The 26,071-nt window shown below is 39.5% G+C and overlaps 3 protein-coding genes across 4 annotated transcripts; all 3 read left to right on the top strand.

Moving 5' to 3' along the window:
• Positions 1 to 4,085: 4,085 nt before the first annotated feature.
• On the top strand, positions 4,086 to 9,790 carry LOC117616267 (ferric reduction oxidase 7, chloroplastic-like). 2 transcript variants are annotated; one of them, XM_034345524.1, is made up of 9 exons: positions 4,086 to 4,862; positions 4,950 to 5,043; positions 5,173 to 5,367; positions 6,330 to 6,564; positions 6,890 to 7,217; positions 7,304 to 7,568; positions 7,912 to 8,167; positions 8,279 to 8,705; positions 9,285 to 9,790. In XM_034345524.1, exons 1-9 carry the CDS (start codon positions 4,628 to 4,630, stop codon positions 9,452 to 9,454), a joined length of 2,205 nt encoding a protein of 734 aa, XP_034201415.1. In that variant the 5' UTR covers positions 4,086 to 4,627; the 3' UTR covers positions 9,455 to 9,790. The 2 variants fall into 2 exon arrangements, with proteins under 2 accessions (XP_034201415.1, XP_034201416.1); XM_034345525.1 differs by lacking the exon at positions 9,285 to 9,790 and having other exon boundaries at positions 7,912 to 8,168; positions 8,281 to 8,535.
• A 7,139-nt stretch (positions 9,791 to 16,929) lies between these two features.
• LOC117626227 (endoglucanase 25) lies at positions 16,930 to 20,373 on the top strand. Its single transcript, XM_034357890.1, has 6 exons — positions 16,930 to 17,649; positions 17,931 to 18,238; positions 18,330 to 18,794; positions 19,033 to 19,168; positions 19,282 to 19,454; positions 19,594 to 20,373. Exons 1-6 carry the CDS (start codon positions 17,265 to 17,267, stop codon positions 19,993 to 19,995), a joined length of 1,869 nt encoding a protein of 622 aa, XP_034213781.1. The 5' UTR covers positions 16,930 to 17,264; the 3' UTR covers positions 19,996 to 20,373.
• A 718-nt stretch (positions 20,374 to 21,091) lies between these two features.
• On the top strand, positions 21,092 to 25,881 carry LOC117613855 (MLO-like protein 13). The gene is made up of 14 exons (XM_034342454.1): positions 21,092 to 21,298; positions 22,142 to 22,199; positions 22,418 to 22,635; positions 23,114 to 23,230; positions 23,386 to 23,426; positions 23,514 to 23,616; positions 24,071 to 24,145; positions 24,291 to 24,379; positions 24,535 to 24,584; positions 24,694 to 24,734; positions 24,847 to 25,062; positions 25,150 to 25,217; positions 25,326 to 25,386; positions 25,499 to 25,881. Exons 1-14 carry the CDS (start codon positions 21,179 to 21,181, stop codon positions 25,757 to 25,759), a joined length of 1,518 nt encoding a protein of 505 aa, XP_034198345.1. The 5' UTR covers positions 21,092 to 21,178; the 3' UTR covers positions 25,760 to 25,881.
• The last annotated feature ends 190 nt before the right edge of the window (positions 25,882 to 26,071 follow it).

A 26,071-nucleotide genomic window follows, 5' to 3' on the forward strand; every position in this document is an offset into this window, starting at 1 on the left:
TTGCGAAGATTCCTCCACGAGTTGTTGTCGCAAGTTGGTTCTCGAGCGGATTAGTGAACTTTGGTCGTTGCGTTCGTCACGCAATCGTTCAAGGACTCGTGCCCCCTGTGTGCCTAGTCTTGAATGTCGTCGATCGGCTCAGAGTACGGCTTGTAGATGTCTGCGTCTCGCCAGCTCGATCTCGTTCTCTCCCCTGCCAGTTTGTCTCTGACTGACTAGTCTAGGATCCCTCAAAATGCTCGCCAGTATGCTGGCGGATCCTTCTCTCATTGTCATGGGCTCCAAGGCTTTGACCGAAGTTGATCTGCCTGAGGAGTTGGCCAATTAAACTGTTTTGGTCGTCAACCCTTTGTGTAAGTTGATCTACTCGTGCGTTAAGGCTCACTTGACTGCGCGTGTCGGGAATAGAGGTGTGGATCGGGCCCAATGACAGATGGGCTAGAGTTCCATTAGATGTGTACACGAGTGCATACGTCAAGTGTGGTTGCAAAGGAGCGAGTGAATGGATTTGCTCCAAGACTAGGGAATGGTCCGAGATGGCATTGAGGTGGTCACGAATGGCGGCACTGTCATGGGTGGCAGCACCAGCACCTAGGCCTTGCAGTTGCACGACGGAGGAGGCCACGAGGCTGCGTGGCTGCGCTGCAATTTCAGCAGCCACATGGCACAGCTGCTGCTGCATTCCGGTTGCTGTAGCAGTTGTTTGGGGAGGTTGCGTAGCTGCCGGAGGTGGCTGGACAGCATGGGCAGCCACGAGGGGCTGCTGGAACCCTCCGAGAAGCTGCTGGAACGCGCTGGCAGCCATGGGAGGCTGCTGGAAATCTCCGGTGGAACGCCCTGGCAGCCATGGGAGGCCGCTGGAACTCGCTGGGAAGCTGCTGGAATGCGCTGGCAGTCATGGGAGGCTGCTGAAAACTGGCCAGGGAGCTGCTGGAACGCACTGGCAGCCAGGGGATGTTGCTGGATTTCGCTGGGAAGCTGCTGGAACGTGCTGGCAGCGATGGGAGGTTGCTGCAAAATGCTGGCAGCAGCTGTACCACGTGGTGGCAGCGAGGCTTCGGCAGTTCCGGAGTGCACCGTTGAGGTGGTTTTGCCCCTAAGGCATTTGCTTCCAACCATGGTTGTTTGGAAGGCTTCGGTGGATTGAAAAAATAGGTTTGGAGCACGCTTTGAGTATATCTCGTGCTCTCAATGAAAGCACCAATTTGTGGGAGCAAATTTTCCCACGAGAATATTCGGTTCAGAAGATTCCCCTTTCTTCTTCGCCGCCTCTTTCTCCCTGCAAAATAGAACAAATAAGAGGACCACACCCGGGGGGTGTTGGCCAAAGGCCCTCCGATGCCTAAGTCAGTTCAATCGATCCGTAGAGAAACGATAGCTAAAATAGGGTACGGGATGTGTTTATAATATAAATTGGGTGGCCGGAGCCTTATGTAAAAGAGAGAGAGAAAAGAGGTGGCTAGGGTTTGAGAGGAATTTTCTGTAGAGATTTTAGTAGTAATTCTGACGTACCTCAACCCTTGTGTGTGGCCATGCTTTTATAGTGGTCTCGGAGGCTAGGGTTTCAGAGGAATAATTCCGTAGATGGAAGGGAATTATTCCTCCCCTTTTTGGGATTGATTTGATTAATTAGGGATTTGCTTTATTAGGGTAAATCAAATCCCTAATTGTGGTAGGCATCAAATCAAATCCCGATTCATTTAGGTAACTCCTCATTTAATTGGGGATAGTGGTAATTAACCAAATCAAATATCAACCTAATTAGGTAACGTTCAATTTAATTGGATAATTCCTAATTAAATTGAGTAACTCCTAATTAGGTTGATCAATTCCCAATTTGGTCAAATAATCCCCAAATGGTAGGAATTATTTGACCTAGGGTTTGATTTAATTAGGTTCCCACAAGTATGATGTCATAGATCATTGGAGTAGTTTTTACCTACATTGTACTGCAAACGTGGTGTTTGATCTTCTTGCATGCTTTGTCGAGATTATTGGCATTGTTGTTAATAGGTTTGAAGACCAGAGTTTATTATTGATCTTTTATTTGAGGATTGTAATCAGTTGTAGTTTACAGGTATGATTTGAGGGGAATGAAGGGACACTCTATTGGAGGCAAGGTTCTTGCTCCAGCTTGAGGTTGAGCGGGCACCGAGCCCATTGGTGGAGAGATTCTTGCCTAATCCATGACGACATAGCCTGATATTTGTACTAGTTACTCCTTTCCTCTTCAGTACAATACTATTGCCTTCCTCCCTCCCTCAAAAAGAGCCCTCTAAAGTTTAAGTGCCCGTTTGACATTGCTTATGATGGGTGGTAAGTGATTTTTAAAAAAAAAATTGGGGAACCCAGCCCATTTGGTAAACTATGCAAACATTACTTATTGTTAAAAGGGTTATCTACTGTAGACGTCCCTGAACTTGGCCTCCAGCTGCAATTGGGTTCGTGAACTTTTTTTTTTTTTACAATTACATCCGTTAACTCGATAAATAGTTCCAATTGAGTCATATCGTCCAAGTTTGTCAATTTGTCCATCAAAATGAGGGGTAAAATGTCCTCTTGAGTTGCAGATGTAATTGTTTTAAGTGTTCTTAACTTTAGACGTCCTTGAACTTTGCTCCCAGTTGCAATTGAGTCCGTGAACTTCTTTTCGACGCAATGACATCCTTTAACTCGACAAGTAGCTCCAATTGAGTCCCGCTGTAATAGAGTAATAGAGCTAAAAACCAGAAAAGATGGGTTTGAGGCAAAAGTCGAAGACCGACGGCTCATGAAGAACTTCTCGATCTTCTCGATGCTGGCGTAGTGGTTTCAAAGGTTTAGTTGGATTTGGCCACGTCGACCAATGCCGTGGAGTAACTGCCTGCTACGGTGGCTTTAATTCTGGCTCCAAGTGCGCCGTCGCTGTTATGGCTGCAGTGGATAAGGAGACCTTAAGCGGATGGGTTCTGGGTTTTGCAAGTTGGGAGAGGAGGGGGGGTTGTAGGTTGGGTTGGGATATGGTTTTTGAGGGGGTGGGCTAAGGAGAATGGGGATTGAGCTGCGGGAGAGAGCGAGAGACAGAGAGGGAGAGCTGAGAGAGAGGGAAGGATTCTGTTAAAGCAGGACTCAATTGGAACTACTTGTCGAGTTAAAGGATGTGATTGCCTTAAAAAGAAGTTTACGGACCCAATTGCAACTGGGAGCAAAGTTTAGGGACATCTACAGTTAAAAACCCTTAAACAATTACCTCTACAGCTCAAAATGATGCTTTTACCCCTCATTTTGACAGACAAATTGACAGACTTGGATAGTAGGACTCAATTGGAACTATTTATCGAGTTAATGGATATAATTGCCTCAAAAAAAAATTCACGGACCCAATTGCAACCGAGGGCCTAGTTTAGGGACGTCTACAGTAGATAGCCCTTGTTAAAAATTGTTGTGAGAGAAAGCTACAAGAGAAAACATCTAATGAGGTATTTTCATTTTCTGATTATGAGGGAATCAATGTCGAAGAGGCACTAATTTTAGGGGGATGTATCCAATTCAAACTTTTAATGACTTTTATAGAGTTTAAAAGTCTGGAGGTATTCAATTTAGACTTTTAAAGAGTATATAAAAGTCTAGTGGTATTCAATTGTGACTTTTAAAAAGTATTTAAAAGTTTGGTGGTATTCAGTTATGACTTTTAAAAAGTATTTAAAAGTTTGATAGTATTTAAAAAGTTAATGACTTTTAAAAAAGTTTATTAAATGAATGATTTTTTCCATACTTTTAAAGCTAATTATTAAGAGCAAAAGTCTTGCCAATTTATTAGTGACTTTTATCAACTCTATGAAAGTATTTAAGAATTTGTCATCTCTATGAAAGTCACTCACTTAAAAAAGTCTTTATAAGTATGAATTGGATAATGATTATACAAGAATTAGTACCAAACGCTAAACACCAAACTGCTTTCCCTCACAGCTAATTTTTCTCAACGGTAAATGAGTTTCTGCCCGCCCCGTGTTAAAGTTTTGGGTAAGTCCCTGAATGCACCCACGAATGAAGAAAAAGAGATGTCATTATTATCACCGGATAGGATTCTAAGGTACACAGAAAATTTGAGTGGTTCTTCGTTTCCAATAACCAGAATAGACGGCTTTCATTTTCATATTAAATGCTTGATATTCCTTAATATTTTCTCTTTTCATCCATGTTTCTTGTTTGTGTGGGTATTATTCATCTCTGAGTTGTGTGAACATCACCGTTCTTACTGTTATTGTGCCCCACATTTCGAACTAGATTGTAGTGTGTGGTAAATTTTAACACTTGCGGCTTGAACTATCTGGTACTGTGTTTCTCTCTATTTACTGCTCAATTTTCATGTTTCTGGGAACAGTCCTTTAAAGGTTAGATAATCAGATTACAAGCATCAGTGGTATAGAAATTTCTATAGGTCCATAATTTTCTGGAAAATCGAAAATTGTGTTTGAAGTGACACTTAATTACCCGGTTCACATGGGAATGGGTTCCACAAACTTTGGATATTTTCGAACTCTCTTTGTGCATATATACTTTGGCATATGGCCTTCTGGGTTCAGGCAGGGGACTCAGGTAGCTGAAAACATTATTAAGGAAGTTTGTGTAATAATTTTGGGTCCCAATGGATGAAAGTTCTGTCCATAACCCCCTTCTTTGGGGCCAAGGTTCTGGATATGCTAATGTCAGGAGGAAGACTCCTCTTTCTGTAACCTTAGCAAAATGGATTCTCAAGATTGCAATGTTGGCGCTTTTCATTTCATGGATTGCTCTAATGTTTCTGTTCCCAGCAGATTTTGTGCAGAAACTATTTGAGAAATGGATCCATGCCACCAATGGAACTGTTTTTGGGATTACAGGTGAACTTAATTATTGCCTCTGCTCTTTTTCAAGTAAATGTTCTCTTCTTAGAGGTCTCGAGTTAACTTGGATGCTGCAAACTGCAGGAAGCCTGTTCCTGCTATTCAGTGGTCCCATTCTCCTTATTGCAGTGCTGTCCATAGCATATCTTGTTATCTCTGGGGAAGAGGAGCTCCACGAGTATGTCTATTTTTGAGTTGGAAAATATTGAGTTAGATTGAATATACGTCATTGCATTTTATGTTCTAAGCTCAACCACTTAAATGTCCACAGGATTTGTTGTTATGTAATAATTAACTATGCGTGCAGGAAGAAGCCTTCAAAGTATCCGAGTTTCCGGTTGTGGACGTTCCCAGTTCTTGTGGATGGGCCATTTGGGGTTGTTTCTGCTGCTGAGTTGATTGGGATATTACTTTTTGTTGTGTTTGTTATCTGGGCTGTCTACGCTTATACCATGAGTATTCTCAGCTTGATGTCTGATCAGTTAACTTTTAAAGAGAAAAGGTATCATGTTTGTTCAAGATCAGTCTTATTCCTTTTTTTAGTTCCTGTCAATCTTTCTGAGTAGAGAAACTAGTTATCTCCATTAACTATCTATTTTAATAATTTTCACACTTCTATGTTGTTCCTCTCCTTTGAAAGTTCTGCTTCTGCTTCAGCATTTAAACTCTTGAGCTAGCCCTTAGTAGGTTTCAACTTGCAAGCTTGAAAAGCCTATATGCATGTATGTATAAAACTCACCAAGATTATGCTCTTATTCTTGTAAATGATTGTACGACTTATAAATAATTGAGGTATGTAAATTCCTGTTAAAAAAGTTGACACATATGAGATGAAACGTTTGGTTAAGTGCTTCTCCCTGCCATATGGTAGGTGCTGTAATAGTTTCATTAGTCAAGCTTTTAAAATGTTGAGCTTCTTGTTGATCAATTTGCTTTCTTTTTCTTTTTGGGTTTCAAAACAGTCAGTCAGTTATGTTTTTCTGATGCCTTTTTTTACGGGTTCCGATGTCCATTTTAATGACAGTAAACACACAATTATTGTAATCTGAAACTGTCCATTTGAATGAATGAAGCTCAGATTAAATCACTTAATTTTTAAGCTCCATTCATTCATGTAGGTGTCTAGGCTTTTTTAGCTGAAAAATGTCTCTGTAAAGTTGCTGTATATGGCTGAGAATCTCATTTTCTAAGGCAACATTATCTGCTTTACTTTCGATAATGTTGAAAACTTGGGATAAACTAACCTGTAATTCTGTATATTTCCCTTTTTTCTTTATGTTGTTTTTGCACGACTTGCTTAATTTGTAGAAGTATTCATAGTAGACTCGATTGTCCGAAGAAAATTAGTATATGAGAAACTTAAATCCTTCACGATTTGCATGCAAACATTGATGCTTATGTGCTATTTTTCTTCAGTCGAAAGATTGGTTTCATTAACGATTTACCTTGTACTTGAACTTGCAGTTGTTTGTTCCTGGAAATTTTGGGACTTCGTTTTGGTTTAATTGGGATGTTTTGCTTGGCATTTTTGTTCCTGCCAGTTGCAAGGGGATCAATTCTTCTTCGATTTATTGATATCCCTTTTGAGCATGCTACGAGATATCATGTATGGCTGGGACATCTCACAATGCTCCTCTTTACCATCCATGGACTGCTTTACGTAGTGGCATGGACAATTGAAGGCCGTCTCCTTCATGAAGTGAGTGCTAATGCTGCATTTAATCATATTTGTCGTTGATAGATAGGCTGTTAGCTGTTAAAATTAAGGTCTTGTTTACAGATGACAGCTAAAATTTGCTTCCATTTTACCATACCGTTATGGCATATTTTCCAGATAGACCATGCATTCCACTCTGAATGTTCTGAGATACTTGTTGCTATAAATGTATTAAATATATGACAGTGTACATGTATCTCTACCTAAATGTCTAATAAAATAACTTATAAGGACCATGCTACAGGCAAATATGGGCTCAGATTATGATGCCAGACTGCTTGTTTATGTTTTCAATGGTTTGATGCAGATATTGGAGTGGAGGGATATTGGTGTTGCCATTCTTCCAGGAGTGATCAGCCTTTCTGCGGGTCTGTTGATGTGGGTCACGTCACTTCCTCCAGTGAGAAAGCTGAACTTTGAGTTGTTCTTCTACACTCATCAACTATATGTCATCTTCATTGTCTTTTTGGCTTTGCACGTGGGTGATTTCATTTTCACAATGGCTGCTGGAGGAATATTTATTTTTATTCTTGATCGTTTTCTGAGATTCTGCCAATCACGAAGGGTGGTTGATATAATTTCAGCGAAGTGCCTTCCATGTGGAGCTGTAGAATTGGTCCTCGCAAAACCTGAAAGTAAATATTTTTCTTCACACTTTTATTATTTTTAATTTCATTATTCTGTTACCATATGAGTGACTGTTCGCTCATGACATGTTTAGATCTGCGGTACAACGCCCTCAGTTTTGTTTTTCTTCAAGTTCGTGAGCTATCGTGGCTGCAATGGCATCCTTTCAGTGTTTCTTCCAGTCCTCTGGATGGCAAATATCATATTTCTGTCCTCATAAAGGTTCTTGGAAAATGGACAGAAAAGCTGAGAGGAATTATCTTGGAAAATTCAGAAAAGGAGCTACCTTTCAGTCCTCATAGTAAGATAACAGCTTCTGTTGAAGGGCCTTACGGGCATGAGATACCGTACCACTTGATGTATGTACTCTATTCTTTAATTCATTTTATCACAAAAATTGTTGTATCAGATAAGGCTAATCCTGGTCTAATCACTGGTTTGGAATTTACAAGTGAAATACATGAAAGTTTGCATGATGCTGTGTGTCATGTGTGTCATATGTTCACATAACATCTTCTGTAAAGGTACTTACAAATTTGAAGGGCTCTTTACAAAGACAGTCCAATTATTAACCACCCAAAAAAAGAGAGTATAATGTTCCTTATTTTTGGATCAAAAGAAAAGAATATACTAGACATCCAGCTCAATGATAAATTTTGCTTTCTATATCTAACAGTTTGACTTAATGTTTTTCTTTCTTAGGTATGAAAATCTTATCTTAGTAGCTGGTGGCATTGGGATTTCACCTTTCCTGGCCGTCTTGAGTGACATTCTCCATTGTGTTAGGGAAGGGAGACCTTGTCTACTAAGAAATATTTTGATTGTCTGGGCTGTCAAAAGATCAAATGAGCTTTCTCTTCTTTCAACCATTGACATGGACTCAATCTGTCCATCGTTCTCTAGTAAACTAAATCTTGAGACTTGTATATATGTCACTCGGGAATCTGAACCTCCATTGGTATGTTTGGTTGTATTTTGACACATTTTCTGTACCTTCCTTAATTTGTTTGCGTTTTATTAATGTTATTTGTTCCTGTTTTTTGGGGAATTTGATTGTTGTTATTTGCAGGAAGACGGTAAAGTACAAAACACTCAAGACTTTTCTCTTTGTCCTACATCCAAAAGTTGTGGCATGTCTGTTTTGGTTGGTACTGGACATACTATATGGTCTGGACTATACGTTATCTCATCCATGGTAGGCTTTGTTATCTCAATGGGCTTGTTGGATATCTTCTACATAAACCCTTTTCATATATCTTCATGGTGGTACAAGGGGCTCCTTTTCGTTGTCTGTATGATTACAAGTGTCGTTATCTTTGGGGGTCTTGTGGTTGGTTTATGGCATCTCTGGGAAAGAAGAATTTTAGCAAAGGAACAATTTGAGGATGATAGGTTAAATATAGATAAGGCAGAGCATATAGAAACTGTAGCTCGCGAGGATTCACACCTTGCAAAGTTAACTGGCATTCGTTATGGTGCAAGACCAGACTTCAAAGGTATGCCTCCTTGACATGTCTATTTTCGTCTTAAATTCACAGTACATGAAGCTAATTAATAAATACGTAGCAATAATTCTATATGAGTTATCCAGATAGTTGAAATGCTAGTTAATGACTACATATAGACAATGGCATGCAGTGGTTCTTTCATTTGAATAACTTTGATCTGTTGAAGAGGTTAAACTAGCATAATCTCTTCTTGGTTGCTTCATATTTTTGAGGTGGCTTCCATACCATTTTGTGTCGATTTCTACTTCCTGCTATCTTTTCATTGACCAATAAATCTAACAAAGCTGGTGGATCAGATAGAGGTGGGGATTTTGGATTCTTACAAAGCTCCATTTGATTTCATAATAATGAAGAAGGAAAAAGACTGAACCTTCCGAGGAATTTGTATCGGTATAGAATATAGAATTTAGGGTACATTGAAGCACAGGAAATTGCTTTGCAAAGAGGTGCATCGGGTTGTTAGTTGCCCGAAATAGCTTCTTTCCTTACAGCAACAATCGCATTTCTCCGGTTGCAGTTGACCAGAAAACGTCTTGTCATTGCTTACTTGATTTCTTCTTATTGCAGAAATATTTGAAACTGTATCCCAGAATTGGGGCCATGTTGATGCCGGCATCATTGTGTGTGGTCCTCCAACTCTTCAATCAAGTGTGGCTAAAGAAATCAGGTCACACAACCTTAGGAGACAAAGCGACCATCCTATCTTTCATTTCAACAGCCATAGTTTTGATCTGTAGCTTCCACTACAAATCTATTTATACGATTGTGCATAATAAATATACACATAAATATGCTTGTAAATATATGTGTGTGTATGTGTGTATATATAAATAAACCATCTTCTCTCATATGGACATCAACAGGTGTAAATAGGGAGGAAAACAGGGAGGCGTCTGCACAGTAATAATGTCTGGATGTCCGCATATGAGAAAATTCGTATAAATAAATATGCGTGTATGTATGTATTGTGTTTGGTGTTCTAATATACTGTATGTAGTCATCGATCAAATTTGTATGAATTTCATATACTATTTATCCTAAAGTGGTGGTCAAATGTGACCTTTTTGTTAGTGTATCTTTTTTGGTTGAATGGAGACCTTTTGGTGCCCAACTAGGGGTTTGAATCCATATCAATCATACTGACTAAACTAATCGAGTCCAATTCAATAGGGGTGGGCATTCAAATAGGAAAATCAGAAAATTGGAAAGTCAAGTTCAATTGGGCCGAAAAAAGTTAGGTTGATAAAAAATCAGATTGAGTTGAACAAAAACCGAATTGGAGCAATTCTTGTAGTGAAAAAACTGGACCGGCTGTATAATGTCCTTAAACTAATCTTTCCCCAAGCCCAACTCCAAATCACTTCTTCATTATAGGCCCAATCACCTCTATTTGCATAAAATTGGGCTGTTTATGAATTTGGCATAATCAATCGAGTGCATTCGGCAATAGAGGACTGGTACCTAGGCATGAACGTCAGCTGCCAAAAGGAAACACTCCAAAGACACTAAAATAAGCCTTTAGAATACGAGTGACATCACCACCTTCTTAACCTACAGAAGGAGGACCTCCTTTCGAAGCGGTATCCGCCTGCTGATGCTCTCGACTATCGAACCTAGAGCCATAGACACGTGTAGCTACCAAGGTAATCTGCACAAAGTCCCACATCGAAACTTTGTGTATGTAAGATCCCACATCAACCAACAAAGAGAGGGTGATGTGCTTTATATGTGCACACCTGCATCCATCTAGCACGAGGCCTTTTGGGAGCTCACTGATTTCGGGGTCGTAGGAATTTCGAAGTTAAGCTAGTTGGGGGCTAGAGCAATCCCAGGATGGGTGACCCACTAGGAAGTTGCTCATGAGCTCCCAGAAACAAAACCGTGTGGGCAGAGAGAGGGGTCCAAAGTGGACAATATCGTACTACGGCGGAGCCGATCCCGAGGTGTGACAATTTGGTATCAGAGCCACTCCACCGTGTGGTGCGAGTGTGCTGACGAGGACGTCGGGCCCCTAAAGGGGGTGGATTGTAAGATCCCACATCAACCAACATAGAGGGGGTGATGTGCCTTATATGTGCACACCCGCATCCATCTAACACGAGGCCTTTTGGGAGCTCACTGGCTTCGGAGTTGTAGGAACTCCGAAGTTAAGCAAGTTGGGGGGTTAGAGCAATCCCAGGATGGGTGACCCACTGGGAAGTTGCTCGTAAGCTCCCAGAAACAAAACCGTGCAGGCAGAGAGGGGGGCCCAAAGCAGACAATATTGTGCTACGGCGGAGCCGATCTCGGGGTGTGACAGTGTAAATTCTCAGTTTCGCTTCCCTATAAATAGGAAACAGTGCCTAGTTAAAAAGTGCAACTATTTTTTTTACCTTTACTATTACTCTGCCAAAATTACCACATATTCTACAGTCGTTGACCTAAGCATCAGAGAGCTTTTGACAAGTACCACACCGGTGCCTGAAGCTTGACGATTGCTTATTCTTTATCTTCTTCTGCAGGATCCCTCCATGTTGAAGATTCATAATCTTCTCGCCTTGCTGAAGATCCAACACTCATTCACCTAAGTTGACATTTTGAAAAGGGCATCAACAGTTTGGCACCGTTTGTGGGAAACGACTTTTGAATCTCACCTTTCTACCAGTTTCGTTGGCTCCATCTTATATTCGACCTTGTTGTCTCTTCTACCTTTCGCACTCTGCAATGCCGAGCGAAGCTAGTCTTGACACCCAACACTAGAGGTGGGCATCTTAAACTGAAATACCGAAATCGTACCGTACCATACCGATTTTATATCGTTTCATTTGGCATAGGGAGATATTAGGTACCGTACCATACCGTGCCGTACCAATAGAGTATGGTATGGTAGCGGTATCAAGATTTTGATACCGGTCAATACCGTATTGTACCGTACCGAATAATACTTAAATATAATTTTGATTGCCTTTGTGTGTATGTTTATAGAGCCTTTTTCTTTGATTCTTTTGATAATTCAAAGCTTTTTCTTTGATTTATTTGGCAAAAGTCATCTTTCTTGAAGCAACTCAATTAGTAAATTTTGATTTATAGGTGAAAAGGTTTTCATGATGAGAATATAATAAATAAAATAGTTGTAAAATATTCAACCAAGACCCTTTGAGTGAAAGAAAAGAAAGAAACAATATGTACTTTTATCTCTTAATAAAATTAGTGCCTATCACCGTTTGATTTTAGGATTATCCTTGGACTCTTTACTTTTTGTTTGTAGAAAAGTCGCTTAGAATCTTGATTAAGATGGAGGCTTTTTTTCTTTTGGTTAAATGGTAGGCCTAAGCCGACAACAAACTAAACTAACAAGGAATGACCCTGGGCTGAGCCCTGACTAAAATATCAATAGCTAAAATATCTTTGAATTTGTAACTTAGGCATCACTTATTTTGGTGAATGAATATGTTGAATATTGAATTGGTTCATTTTTTAGTTGTGTCATTTTGGTACTGAAATTGTACCGATACCGATTTGGCATGGTACAGAACGGTACCAATTTTAGCAAACCATAATCTCATACCGTACCATATTGATTTAAATTTTCGGTATCAATAGCGGTACGGGCTCAATACCGTACCATACTGTACCGTGCTCACCCCTACTCAACACCACACCCCACATGTGGGGTCATCCCGAAGGAAACTTTCGACTGACGCACACCTCCAAGCTGAAGTGGAGCGCCTTCGTGTTGATGTCGCCAAAATGACAGAGGGCTATGACCACCTTCGTACCAAGAATGCTGAATTGGAACACGACTGCGAACTTTGAAGCGTAACAAGGAGAATACCTACCACCAATTCACCTAGCATGACCTTACCCAGGGTGTTGAGAGCACCCAATCAAACCAACAAGCCATCTCCCGTCATAGTGCCTACACCCAGCCTAGGCTTGACAAAGGGAAAGGCCACCTTCATCCTGAAACGACCAAGTCGCAACTTCTCCAAATTTCCCAGCCAAAAGATCGGCCTCATGCCCCAACCAAGATTTACAAGAACTGTAGAGACCGCATCTCGGAGCTTCGGTCAAAGCCCATCCCTATTCTTGTAGACCTCGACAACCCACGAGTTGCTTACCTTGGCCCCTTACCGAAGCCTACCCGTTTACCTACCTAGGAGGGGGTTGGGGACTTGGACGATTGGGAACCTTATCATCTTAAGGACTAGGAGCCTTATCATTCTGAAGCTTTCGAAGAATGGAAAACTTATCCACCTTCACCCACCCAACAAAACATGTCTTCAGCACCCGATGTCCTCCCTCACACCGATCTTGCCATGAGACTTATTTTCGAGAAGGTTTTCCGTCTCGAGGATGAGCAGCATTACAGCCATCAGCCCTTTTGGACGAAGGCATGCCTTAGCCCTTTCACCAAGCGTATCCTTAACTATCGTCAGGAAAAGGACGTTCAGCTGCTTCGCATTGCCTTCTACACGGGTAAAGAGGACCCCCTGACCTACATCCATTCTTTTTAGTTTGCCCTCGGATGCAAAGGTTTCGGTGATGAAGACATGTGCATCCTTTTCCCCTCCACCCTCAATGACGTTGATTTGAATTGGTTCTATAGGCTGAACCCTTGCATTATCAACTCATTCGACCTCCTGAAGCAGACTTTCCTCAATCATTTCATGATTCAGACTAATTGTTTGTACTCTGGGGACGACCTATATATGCTTCGATAAGGTGAAAACAAGCCCCTGCAGGAGTATGTCACCCGCTTTAGCCATGAGTATTCCTGCTGCTCGAAAGCAGACGATCATGTTGCCTTCGGCACTTTCAAGAGTGGCCTTTACTAATCCAACTTCCTATACCCGGTCCACAGCAACCCATGGAACATCTATGCCGAATTAATGAAGCAAGCAGTTATTCATGCCAATGTCGAATACTTTAAGTCAAAGCGTAGCCCTTTCCTTCGGGAGGACTTCATATGTGGGGTGTGGTGTTGGGTGTCAAGACTAGCTTCGCTCGGCATTGTGAAGTGCGAAGGGCATAAGAGATGACGGGGTTGGATAGGAGATGGAGCCAGCGGAACTAGTAGAGATGTGAGATTCAGAAGTCGTTTTCCACAGGCGATGCCAAACTGTTTGTGCTTTTTTTCGGATGGTCAACTTAGGTAAAGGATTGTTGGATCCTGCAAAAGAAAATAAAGAAGAAGCCATCGTCAAGCTTTGGGCATCTATGTGGTACATGCTGAAGGCTCTCCAATGCTTAAGGAGGGGAAAGAAAATGAAAATGAAAACGGTAAACACTTTAAAGTAATTTTAAAAAATAAGGGTTATTTTGAAAATTATTTTCATTTTTAGAAAATAGAAAATGAAAACTTACTAAACAAGTTTTCAAATTTCAATTTTCAACAAAAGTGAACCAAAAACAAAACAAAAAAAATTGAAAACAAAAAATGGTTATCAAACACGCTATTCAATTTAGGAATTCTATCACCTAGATTAAAGGACGCATGTTAATACTTTCAGGGTGTGTTTGGTATGCCTCACTAGACTGGACTATGCTAAATAAGCCTTAAAGCCCATGTTTGGTAAAATAGGGGACTAAGTTAAAAGGGATTGTGGAGTCCAATAGTAAAAATCCATCATCACTTGCTCTCCTTATACAATGAGGTTGAAATACAGTTCGCAAAATAGCAAGCATGCAATTTTGATGCTCGAGTCCGACCAATCCAATCACAATACCAAATCCATATCCAAGCTTCAAGAATAAGTTTCTTCTTCCTCTTCACCTAGAACAATCACCACCATAAACCCCGTCACACAACACCACCAATTCAAACCCAGCCACCTGAATCAACCACTACCAAATCAAACCCAGTGGAACCACAACCCAATTGAACCTTCCGAAAAATTATCAACCATCAACCATGGCTCAGTGAAACCAAATGGAGATTTGTGACTTCGAAGAAGATGACGATTTGTGACTTCAAAGCGGAATAAGAGATTTGGCTGCCAAAAGTCATGAGTTTAATCATGGCCTTCATGTTTTTGAAGAAACTCCTGCCTTCCTTAGAGCCATTTTAGATGTTGATGCTTAAGGTGCTACTAGACCTCCTTTGTTCCTATTTAATTGTTTCTATTTTGGGGGCTTTACCCCCCTCTGTACCAAAAAAAAAAGGGGGGGGAAGAATATAGAGAAAACGAGAGGGAAGCAGAGAAAGGTTTGGGAGGGGGATATAGAAAAGGAGGGATACCATTGTGTTAATATTGAAAAAAAGAAGAAGAGAGAACCAGAGAGTGGGATCGGGAGGGGGAGAGAAAAAAGGAAAAAGAAACAGGGTTGGGAAGGAAGAAGAAAAGAGAAAGGAGAGAAAAGAAAGAAAGAAAAATGAGAAAAAAGAAAAAAGATAGTTTGTCTTTAAAAAACATTTTTAAAATTATACATTTCTTGTTAATTTATTTGCATTATTTATTTAGTTTTAGGTCAAAATCCCAAATTAATTTTAAATATTTAAATAATTTTTTTAGTCCAATACAGCACCAAACATAGGTTTTCACTATTCTTACATTCCAGCTTCTTAGTCCGACGCATCACCAAACGTAGGCCAGTACTTAATCCAGCTTAGGCCAATTCGAGCTAATCCAAAACAGTCCCAGGATTTAGTCCAGTCCATGACAGTCCACTATACCAAACGACCTCTCAAAATGTGTAGTGAGTGTTTGAAGTAACCCATTCCTCAATAGACCACTCATTCCTTGGTTTAGGAACTACTTCCTCTTTCACAATTTTGGTTAGTTGGGTCCAACCATTCGATTTCAAAACGCGTATTCTGGTGTATTACTTCTAGGGTTATCATTTAATTTCCTTATTATTTGTGTATGTCGTTGAGTCATACTGCATGAGTGAAATGAGACTGGTCGGCTTTTTGTATCATGAAGGCCTCCGTAGGCGTATATAATGGGCTTCTGATATAACTATGTTTATATTTAATACAACTATTTAAAAATTATCTTTACCCTCTAAACAATTTTTAAAGAGGATTTACCATTGCGTTTTAGTTCAACATGATATATATATATATATATAATATGGCTTATTATCACAAAACGTCTTTAAGGTTTACGAAACTTTCAGATTGCATTTTTAAAGTTTTTTTGTGTCACTCATGGTCCTCAAGGTTAATATGTGCAATTACAAATGATCCCTACCGTTAGATTCTGTCAAAAACTCCGTTAGTTTGCTGACGTGGCACACATATATATCACAAAACATCCATGAGGTTCACACACTCACAAATGGTCCCTACGAATTTTTTTATTTTTTAATTTAAAATTCATTAAATTTTGGTTTTCTGTTTAAAATAATTTATAAATAAAAAAACCATTTATAGAAGGATTTTAATCTTGAGGACCATTTATGAACCCTAAACCCTTAGATTTTTCATTTTTAAATTTTATAAATTATAAATTATTTTTTAAAAACTCCATTAGTTTGTTGATGTGGCATATATATGGAGTCCACATCTATAATAATATAGTGTCACATGTATTTAAAATATAATATATATATATATTTTAAAATAATTTAAATTCATAAAATTTTAAAAATAAAACAAAAATGTTATGAATTTTAAATTTAAAAAATTAAAAAATTTCATAAGAAACATTTGTGATAGGTGTATGAACCTCAGGGATGTTTTGTGATATATATATATATATGCCATGTCAGCAAACTAACGGAATTTTTGACGGAACCTAATCGCATGGACCGTTTGTGATCATGCATACTAATCTTGAGGATCACGAATGACACAAAAAAACATTAAATGTGTAATCTGATAATTTCGTAAATCTTAGAGTTTTTTTTGTAATAATAAGCCTATATAATATATATATATATATATATATTTTTTTTTTAATGAGAAGAGGAAGATGTCTTAACCAATGCGGAGGCGTGGAAAAGAGAATTTTATCTAACGTTGGTTGGATTGGGTGGAAGTTCGTCTGTGTACATCTGCATCCTAGTAATGTGAAGTGTAAAGCAAGCAAAGCAAAACAAAGCAATTTGGGTCTCTTTTCTAAGCAAGCAATTTACCTATCCAGTCAGTGAATGCGCGTGGGATAGAAAAATTGGACACGGTGTCGTTGTCTAGTAGCGGAGTGGTCAGTGTCATCAACCAACAGAATAGTATTTAATTATTCAATAAAAAAGAATAGAAAAATACGGAAAGAGAAACAAATCGCAAGCCACAAGATGAATTCAATACAACTGTGATCTGTCTGTGATTGAGAAAATAAAACAAGCACCGTCACCCATCAAATTATTGAGTTAATATAATACAACAGAAAAAGTCCAAACTGAGTCCACATTTTCCTTTTCTTTTATAGGAATCGGAGGAGGCTCATGAGATTACAAACAAGCTAACAGCAGCGAAGCAGCTACTTGTTTTGTGAATTGAGAGTTGCTTTTTGTCCCAGACTCAGATCTGGTTCTGGTTCTTGCTTTAGGTGTCGGTGGTGTTTTGACTTGTGAGACAAGTGACAACTCCTCTGTCGGTGTCGGCAGTGTTGAGCTGAAGCTATGAGCATGTACGGCAGGGACCCTTGGGGTGGCCCGCTGGAGATAAACACGGCGGACTCGGCCACGGACGACGACCGGAGCCGGAACCTGCAGGATCTGGACAGGGCGGCGCTGTCGTCGCGGCCGTTGGATGAAACGCAGCAGAGCTGGCTGCTGGGGCCCTCGGGGGAGCAGAAGAAGAAGAAGTATGTGGATCTGGGATGCATCATTGTCAGCCGTAAGATCTTTGTGTGGACGGTCGGGACGCTCCTGGTCTCCGCCTTTCTGGCCGGCTTCATCACCCTCATCGTCAAGACAGTGCCGCGTCACCACCGCGGCCGCCCTCCCCCCGACAACTACACACTGGCGCTCCACAAGTCTCTAATGTTCTTCAACGCCCAGCGATGTACGTTTTCTTTATGCCCTTTATTCTTATTATTCATCTTTCTTGTTTCTAAATTCTACATTTGGGTTTGTTGTTTCTAAAATTCTAAATCTGGGTTTGTTGTTTCTAAATTCTAAATTTGGGTGTTAAAGTAAGTGTCAGATATAGATATATATTATCTGGATAATTGATTTGATTTGATTAATTGCATTCTTCTTGATATCTCGATCATCATTTTTTTCATTTTTCATTAACTAATAATAATAATAATAATAATACTCTGATATGATATGATATCACAGCGGGAAAACTCCCAAAACATAACAATGTGTCGTGGAGGGGTAACTCATGTCTTAAGGATGGCAATGATGCATCCACCACTTTTAAAGATCTTGCGGGTGGTTTTTATGACGCCGGAGATGCCATCAAGTTCAACTTCCCCAAATCCTTTGCCATGACCATGCTCAGCTGGAGTGTAATCGAGTACAGTACTAAATATGAAGCTGCTGGGGAACTCAACCATGTGAAGGAAATCATTAAATGGGGTTCTGATTACTTTCTCAAGACGTTCAACCATTCTGCTGATTCCATTGACAAGCTTGTTGCTCAGGTTTCTAATGCATCCACTAGTCTCGACTCGACTCCACTGCCATTTTGTGTTTTCCTTCTCATTGTCCATTGCTAATCTACTACTTTTACAGGTTGGGATTGGATCTACTGCTGGAGGAAGTACTACTCCTAATGATCATTATTGCTGGATGCGCCCTGAGGACATTGATTACCCCCGTCCTGTGACTGAATGCCACAGTTGCTCCGATCTAGCCGCCGAAATGGCTGCTGCTCTCGCTGCTGCATCCATAGTTTTTAAAGACAACAAGGCCTACTCACAGAAACTTGTCCATGGTGCGAAAACACTCTTCAAGTTTTCTAGGGATCAGCGAGGCAGATATAGTGCTGGTGGTGGTTCAGATGCTGCACTCTTCTATAATTCCACCAGTTATTGGGATGAATTCGTATGGGGTGGAGCTTGGATGTATTATGCTACTGGAAATTCTTCTTATCTTCAGCTTGCAACAACTCCGGGTCTTGCCAAACATGCTGGTGCCTTTTGGGGCGGCCCTGATTATGGAGTTTTTAGCTGGGACAACAAGCTTGCTGGAGCTCAGGTATGCTAATAGGAGTTTGTGGTGTTCATGCTTTGATATGAGACCTGAAAGATTATATAAGTAATATGTATTACTATCTTTAATTAGTTCTATGTTCATTAATCGGGTGTAATCCTTAGTAACTTCCAAGTGTCAGCCACCCTTCTATATCAAATGTTAGATCACAGTTGGGTTATGAACTGCACAATTTTAGTTCATATTTTTTATTGCTAACACAATCTTAAATTCTTTTGACTAGGTGCTTCTGAGCCGTTTGAGGTTATTCTTGAGTCCTGGGTATCCGTATGAAGAAATTTTGAGGACATTTCACAACCAGACTAGCATAGTAATGTGCTCGTACCTGCCAATTTTCACGACCTTTAACAGAACCAAAGGTACAATGTTTCCTACTCTATAATGTTTGGGTTCTGTGCTTAATTGACCTCACGAGGTTCCACAAGTGGATTTATGCATGTATGGGATCTAACATCTTAGTGACCTGCCACAGGAGGCTTGATCCAGTTGAATCATGGAAGGCCACAGCCTCTTCAATATGTAGTCAATGCAGCCTTCTTAGCTACATTGTATAGCGATTATCTTGAAGCGGCTGATACACCTGGGTGGTATTGTGGACCCAACTTCTACTCTACTGATGTCTTGCGTGAATTTGCTAAAACTCAGGTATGTATACTTTTTTTTTAATTTGCTTTATTTCCTTTAAGAAGAAAATAATATTAGGGCTACTTACACCTCACACATATAAAGAAACTCATATTGAGACATGATGGCCGATAACTTGTTTTTCCCACTGCTTTGGCAGATTGATTACATCCTTGGCAAAAATCCCCAAAAAATGAGTTATGTCGTGGGCTTTGGTAATCGTTACCCCAAACATGTCCACCACAGAGGAGCATCCATTCCTAAGAACAAGATCAAATACAATTGTAAAGGGGGATGGAAATGGAGGGACACTTCAAAGGCAAACCCAAATACGCTTGATGGTGCCATGGTTGCCGGGCCCGACAAACATGATGGTTTCCGTGATGTTCGTTCTAATTACAACTACACAGAGCCGACCCTTGCTGGAAATGCAGGTTTAGTAGCAGCGCTTGTTGCTTTGTCGGGAGAAAAAAATATTGGGATTGACAAGAATACCATTTTCTCTGCGGTTCCTCCAATGTTTCCAACTCCACCACCACCTCCGGCACCTTGGAAACCATGAGATGCTGAAGTGGTCCCGGTTGTTTTAAGTATGTTGTGTGACTTACGGCTAGATGATTTTGCTGCAGTGTTAGACTTTGGAGCTTTATCTACTTGACATAAAAACAGTAACTCAGTCACATGAATATCAAGAGATGGGCGCAAGGAAGTAAGGATGAAAGCAATAGACAGATGTTGAGCGGTTATTGGGCTGGGGCCAAATCGTCGACTCAGACTAGCACGAGGAATTGATAAATGTCTATTTGATTGGATTTTGTGATATATACGGTATATATGTATGGAATGAATCATGTATTCTTTGAAACATTGAAAGTGAACAGTTTGAATGTGTTGACAATAAATTTAAATTTAGAAGTCTAGTTTTCCATGCTGCGTCAAAGGTGTCTTCTATTTTTCCCTTCTATCTCTCTTTAATGAGCTGCAATTGGTTCATCTCACATGTCTACCTGTAATTCGGTATTTGCAAGCATGAGCTCTGCTACTGAGGACAAAGAGGAGCTCTGCTACTTAGGACAAAGAAGCCTCTTAACAAGACTGCGAAAAGAACGAACCATTTGAGAAGCCAGGCTAGAAGCCTTTTAAAAAGACCGGCAACGGCACTTGCTCTTCATACTTTCACCGTTGAGGGAGGTAATTCAGAAGCCACAGCTGTTATGGGTGCCCTCCAAGTCTAGGGCAGCAAGTGACATTTTTGGTATTATGGCGAGTAATGTGCCACATGAATCAGGTTCTTTTATTCTTTTTCCTTTTCTTTTCTGGTACCTACAGCTACAGAGTTTCGGTTAACAGAAATCCAAGTTGAATAAAGCCTTTCATGGCTCTTTCTTTCTACATGTTGGCTTCCTAGACCTAGTAGCCTATCACCAACTTATGGAATGAACTAGAACTTTCCACTTTTACTCAGATAAATTATGTCGTTACTTCAAATGCACGGCCGCCTTGAATACTTTGGTTTCCCACTGCTTCTTTGCTTTATTCTCCTCTTTCTTTTTTATTTCGAAAACTGCTTTATTCTCTTCTTTTTCCTTTGCTTTGGAATAGGGCATTCTCTGTCCCCCAAAATCAAAATTTCTCTACTTATTCAAAGTCCACAATCAATTAAGGCAACACTAGTTTGCGTCCCAACTTCAAATGCTCATAGCAATCTTTTTGTCATATTGCTCCTTTTTTGGTGTGAAGAGGATATGGCAGAAGAACTCAACAGCTCTTTAGAGTATACATCAACATGGGTTGTTGCAGTTGTTTGCTTTGTCATTGTTCTACTATCTCTTTGTGCGGAGCGTGCTCTTCATAAACTCGGAAAGGTATCCAAATTGTGCCCTTTCTCATATCACGGTTACAATCATTACAAGAGTTGCCTCACTAATCTTTTAGTTTTTTTTTTCTCTCCCCCACTCTGGAAAATGCTACCCTTGTGCCATATTTTTTTCTCCTTAATTCTTTTTCAATGTCGGGAATATGGTGGCACCAAATGCCGCCTATGTAAAGAGCTTGGATTTTTACAAGTGTTGGCAACTTGGAGCAGGGTAAAGCACATAAGTAATGGGTCATGGGGATATGCCATGCAAATCAGATAAACTTCAGTGTTCCGTATGGTACTGGTGGATGAAGTTTGTCTTTCGTTGTTGGCCATCATTGGTACTCGGAGAAAACCAATTCCAGTAGTCAGTTGCACAATAATAAGTAATTAATAAAATATAGTAGTTAAGTAGAAGCTAGTTCTTGATCTTCTTATGTAATCACCGTACTGCTCCTCATTCAATGTATAGAATTCTCAGCAAGTGGTAATGCACATATGTGAATAAGCAGGAATGTGTTGGCAGGTAATAAATTCCAAAGGAGAAAAACGAATCTCGAAATCTCAATTGTGTTAGAAAATTTTAGGAAATAAGTCTTGGGAGCTTATCAAAACATGGAAAAGGTGCGCATGCACAGTTTAGCTTTGTTTATCCAAAATTCTTGAAAAGTGAGACTTTTTTCTGCTTTCAAATATCATTGATGGGCAACCAGTCACATAGCATTCTTAGCTCTCTTTATAATAAAAAATTGAACTCATAGAACATTCTGTAAGGGTTTGTTTGGGCACAGTACTAGACTTTCAAGTAAGTTTCTCTTTGGTTTCATGTTTTGTTGTGTTGGAAATTCAGTACTTGAAGCATGAGCAACAAGACGCGCTATTTGAAGCACTACAGAAACTAAAAGAAGGTAAACTATCTTTCTCTATGCTGTTTCTCTTTTAAGGCGTCATGTATCTTCTTCATTGTATGTCATTGCCAATCCATCAAGAACATGTTAGTCATAAGATATAAGCTGCATTGCCATCTCATCTCATTTCATCTTGTATGTTGCCTAATTAAATCAGTACAGCCTAATTTGTTGTAGTTTATTAAGCCTAATCATTGTGTTTCCTATGTCTGAAACAGAATTGATGCTTTTAGGGTTCATTTCCCTTCTACTAACTGTATTTCAAGGTTCCATAAGCCACATATGCATCCCCTCTTATCTCGCATCTCACATGCTTCCATGCAAGCGGGAAACTTCTGAGGGAAACAACCATGAACATTACTCTCTTAATCCATCTCTAAACAATCGGCGGCGGCTTTTGTCTGCAGAAACAAATTCAGATCATTGTCTGAAGAAGGTACTGTATTGTTAGTACCTTATTCAATTTACCATGACTTACAATGTTTGTAAAATGGATGTGGTGCTTGTGTGTACATTACAAATGATGGAACATGTGAACTATGCCTTCTGTCTTCATCCGTCTGACCCCTTATTTTTGACAAAACAAGTTACCGAGAATGCATCTCAGACTGCATTCCTTAAACTGCAAAAATATCTGATCTATTGGCTTTGCCACATAAACGGGCCATTAAGGAATTTAGATAAAAACAGGTTACATTTTGTACAGGCATGTATCTGAGTTTTGGCGTTGTCATCATTAGAAGATTCCATTGGCACAGGTACAGGCACATGTATATGCAAGGTGCCATTGTTATCATAGGGTAATTTAATCCTATGGTTCCATTTAAGAAAGCATGAACCTTCCAATGATGACAAGGTGACAATTATCATCACAAACATTAACAATAATGCTTGTCCTTTTTCTTTTTTCTTAGGGGAAGGTTCCGTTGTTATCGTTGGAAGCACTACATCATCTACACATCTTCATCTTTGTATTGGCAGTTGTTCATGTGATCTTTTGTGTCACAACTATGGTTCTTGGAGGGGCAAGAGTAATGCATCTTTCATAAATTTTACTATTTGGATGATTGTCTAAATATGTTTGATGCAACATGGTGTCTTCTTCTCCAGCTCTTTATGTTATATAAGTTGCAGTGGATATAATTTAAATCTCTACATTGTAACCTATATGGTTTACCATATGTAGATACGCCAATGGAAGCACTGGGAGGATTCTGTCAGGCAAGGGTAATGTCAACTTGAATTTCCCAAGTCTGTTTTAGCTAATCGAAGTGCCTTCATTCATTAAATTGGATATTTGAATTTACTATTCAGTGCAGATCCAACTAGTCGTAGAAGAGTTCGTGCACATCATCATGAGTTCTTGAAAACACGTGGAGTTGGATATTGGAGAAAAGCGGCTGTAATAGGTTGGGTGGTGAGTTTGCTCTAGTTTTGTGTTTGCAAATTGTTATGGAACTGTATATAGTTCTTAACATTCCTTCATGCTTTATATTATTTAGATTCATATTTAAGGTTGATGAATTACTCCAAGAGCCAAACCACGAAATATCTTTTGCTCATTTCCTGAGGACGATTTATTTTCTTGATCTCAATTGTATTCTGTTTAATTCATTCCTTCCTTCCTGACTCGCAATAAATTTACTATTTAAAAAAAAAAAAAAAAAAAAACAAATTCCAAGTACAAATTGTAATGACAATCCTCGGAAGTAGACGATCAGAATTATTATAATATCTTGATGAAAAGTAACTGAATATTCTAAGCGTATGATGAATTAAATAAAATATAAAGACTGTACCATGATATGTTCTATCTTGTTTATGCCTGTGCTGATTAGTTTTGGATTGTTTATTACTGTGTGTTCTGGTAGACGTCATTCTTCAAACAATTTTACGGCTCTGTCACTAAGTCGGACTACATTGCACTGCGACAAGGGTTCATCAAGGTCAATATCCCCTTATTGTTTCTATGTGGTTCACAAGTTTCTGTACAATTTCTGCGTTTTTCTTTATCAAGGTTAAAGGTTTTCCCCCAAGGGCATGTTGTTAGTTACTGAAAATGCACGGGACTTACTCTCAGTTTCGTTTCAGGAGCACTGCCCTGGGAATCCTAATTTTGATTTTCACACATACATGATGCGGACACTTGAAATTGACTTCAGAAAAATTGTTGGGATAAGGTAAATTAGAAAACCTTTTGAGTTTTACTTCTTAAGGTTAAGCTTTAAGCTAGCTGTGTGTTAAGATTCTTGTTTGGTCGGAACTGTGTATTAAGAATCATTATATTGAATTTTATGATTGTCAACTAATAAATATTTGACTCGACCGTATGTAGCTGGTACCTATGGCTGTTTGTTGTGCTGTTTTTGTTGCTGAATGTGGAAGGTAATCTTCTCAATCTCAATTTGAGCTCTTATATATATGTGTACTCTCTCTCTCAAATCATAATAAAGAGAAAAATTGAACTTATGAATTTTCCAATCATAATGTGCAGGATGGCATACGTATTTTTGGTTAGCGTTTTTGCCGCTGATTGTGAGTGCCTTAAGGTCCATTAATTTCAAGTGGAAGTTAATAATTACCTGACTGACTATGGGAGGAAATGAAATCATCTAATAATGTTTGTGGTGGGTGCATGGGCTGACAGCTTCTGCTTCTTGTGGGCGCAAAGCTGGAGCACATAATTACCCGTTTGGCTCAGGAGGTGACAGAAGGGACAACACAGGTTGATCAGGAAGCAGCTGCAAGAGTGAAGCCTTCAGATAAACACTTTTGGTTTAACAACCCTCGCATTGTCCTGATTTTGATCCACTTCATATTGTTCCAGAATTCATTTGAGATTGCTTTCTTCTTCTGGATTTGGGTACGGTAACTAGATATCTTACAATTCTTCGGTAGGTTGTGCATTAATTTCTGCATTGATGTGATGATCAGCTTCACTGCTTTGCAGAGCACGTATGGAATTCATTCATGCATTATGGAGAAGTTGGGTTACATCATACCAAGACTTATTATGGGGTAATTCTATAACCAAAGAATTGGAGAACACAAAAAACTGAATATGAAATGAACTACTGCTTTGCTTTGCTTGCTTATGTTATGCCTTTGTTCCATCATTCTCTGCAGTGTGATTGTTCAAGTGCTTTGCAGTTACAGCACCCTACCGTTGTACGTTATCGTCACCCAGGTTAGACCTCTCTCTCTCTCTCTCTCTCTGCTTGTTTTTTCCTTGTGTCTTTGTCATTTCACTTGTACAAATTCTCATTTTTATCTTTGCTCATGGTATGATGATGATGAAGATGGGTACCATGTTCAAGGAAGGAATGTTTAATAAAATGGTAGAAAAATATATTGGTATGTGGGCTGGAGATATAAGGAGTAAACATGGGAAAACAGACGGCGATGGATCTGTCTCAGAGCGGACAGAGATGCACAAAATGGTGAACATAGAATTATCTCAAATTGTTGATATTACACAACAACAAATAGTTGCCACCCAAGAAACGGTCCCTCATGTCCAACCGCCATTTTCATCGTCTCAAGCTCAACTTTCTTCATGATTATCTTATTTATTCATTTAATTTCATGTAATGTAATGTAAGCGTATACTTAAATTAATTATGTGCCCAGCCCAAATAACATATTTCATTGTCATTCAATTGTCTGCCCTCATTCGTCCGAAATAAACTATGAAACTAAGCTTGCTTTGCTTACATCAAAATACTGCATCCTCCCCCTCACCTTATTACTTAATCTCTCTCTTGCAGTCGTACATTTCACAATTATGAGCATGCAAGAAGTGGAACTCTACCACAAGAAAAACTTTGTTGCAACGGGGATGATACTATTTTGTTATCCCTGCCAATAATGCT

This window comes from Prunus dulcis, chromosome 1 (assembly GCF_902201215.1).
Source record: "Prunus dulcis chromosome 1, ALMONDv2, whole genome shotgun sequence".
Taxonomy (NCBI): Eukaryota; Viridiplantae; Streptophyta; class Magnoliopsida; order Rosales; family Rosaceae; genus Prunus; species Prunus dulcis.

Excerpts from the sequence above, each read along its gene's own strand:
- LOC117626227 (XM_034357890.1), top strand. The coding sequence starts at position 17,265 with ATGAGCATGTACGGCAGGGACCCTTGGGGTGGCCCGCTGGAGATAAAC. Across the intron at positions 18,239-18,329 it reads TTGACAAGCTTGTTGCTCAG|GTTGGGATTGGATCTACTGC; the intron begins GTTTCTAATGCA and ends CTACTTTTACAG. Across the intron at positions 18,795-19,032 it reads ACAAGCTTGCTGGAGCTCAG|GTGCTTCTGAGCCGTTTGAG; the intron begins GTATGCTAATAG and ends TCTTTTGACTAG.
- LOC117616267 (XM_034345524.1), top strand. The coding sequence starts at position 4,628 with ATGGATGAAAGTTCTGTCCATAACCCCCTTCTTTGGGGCCAAGGTTCT. Across the intron at positions 6,565-6,889 it reads AAGGCCGTCTCCTTCATGAA|ATATTGGAGTGGAGGGATAT; the intron begins GTGAGTGCTAAT and ends GGTTTGATGCAG. Across the intron at positions 7,218-7,303 it reads GGTCCTCGCAAAACCTGAAA|ATCTGCGGTACAACGCCCTC; the intron begins GTAAATATTTTT and ends TGACATGTTTAG.
- LOC117613855 (XM_034342454.1), top strand. The coding sequence starts at position 21,179 with ATGGCAGAAGAACTCAACAGCTCTTTAGAGTATACATCAACATGGGTT. Across the intron at positions 23,231-23,385 it reads TGGTTCTTGGAGGGGCAAGA|ATACGCCAATGGAAGCACTG; the intron begins GTAATGCATCTT and ends TACCATATGTAG. Across the intron at positions 23,617-24,070 it reads CGGCTGTAATAGGTTGGGTG|ACGTCATTCTTCAAACAATT; the intron begins GTGAGTTTGCTC and ends GTGTTCTGGTAG.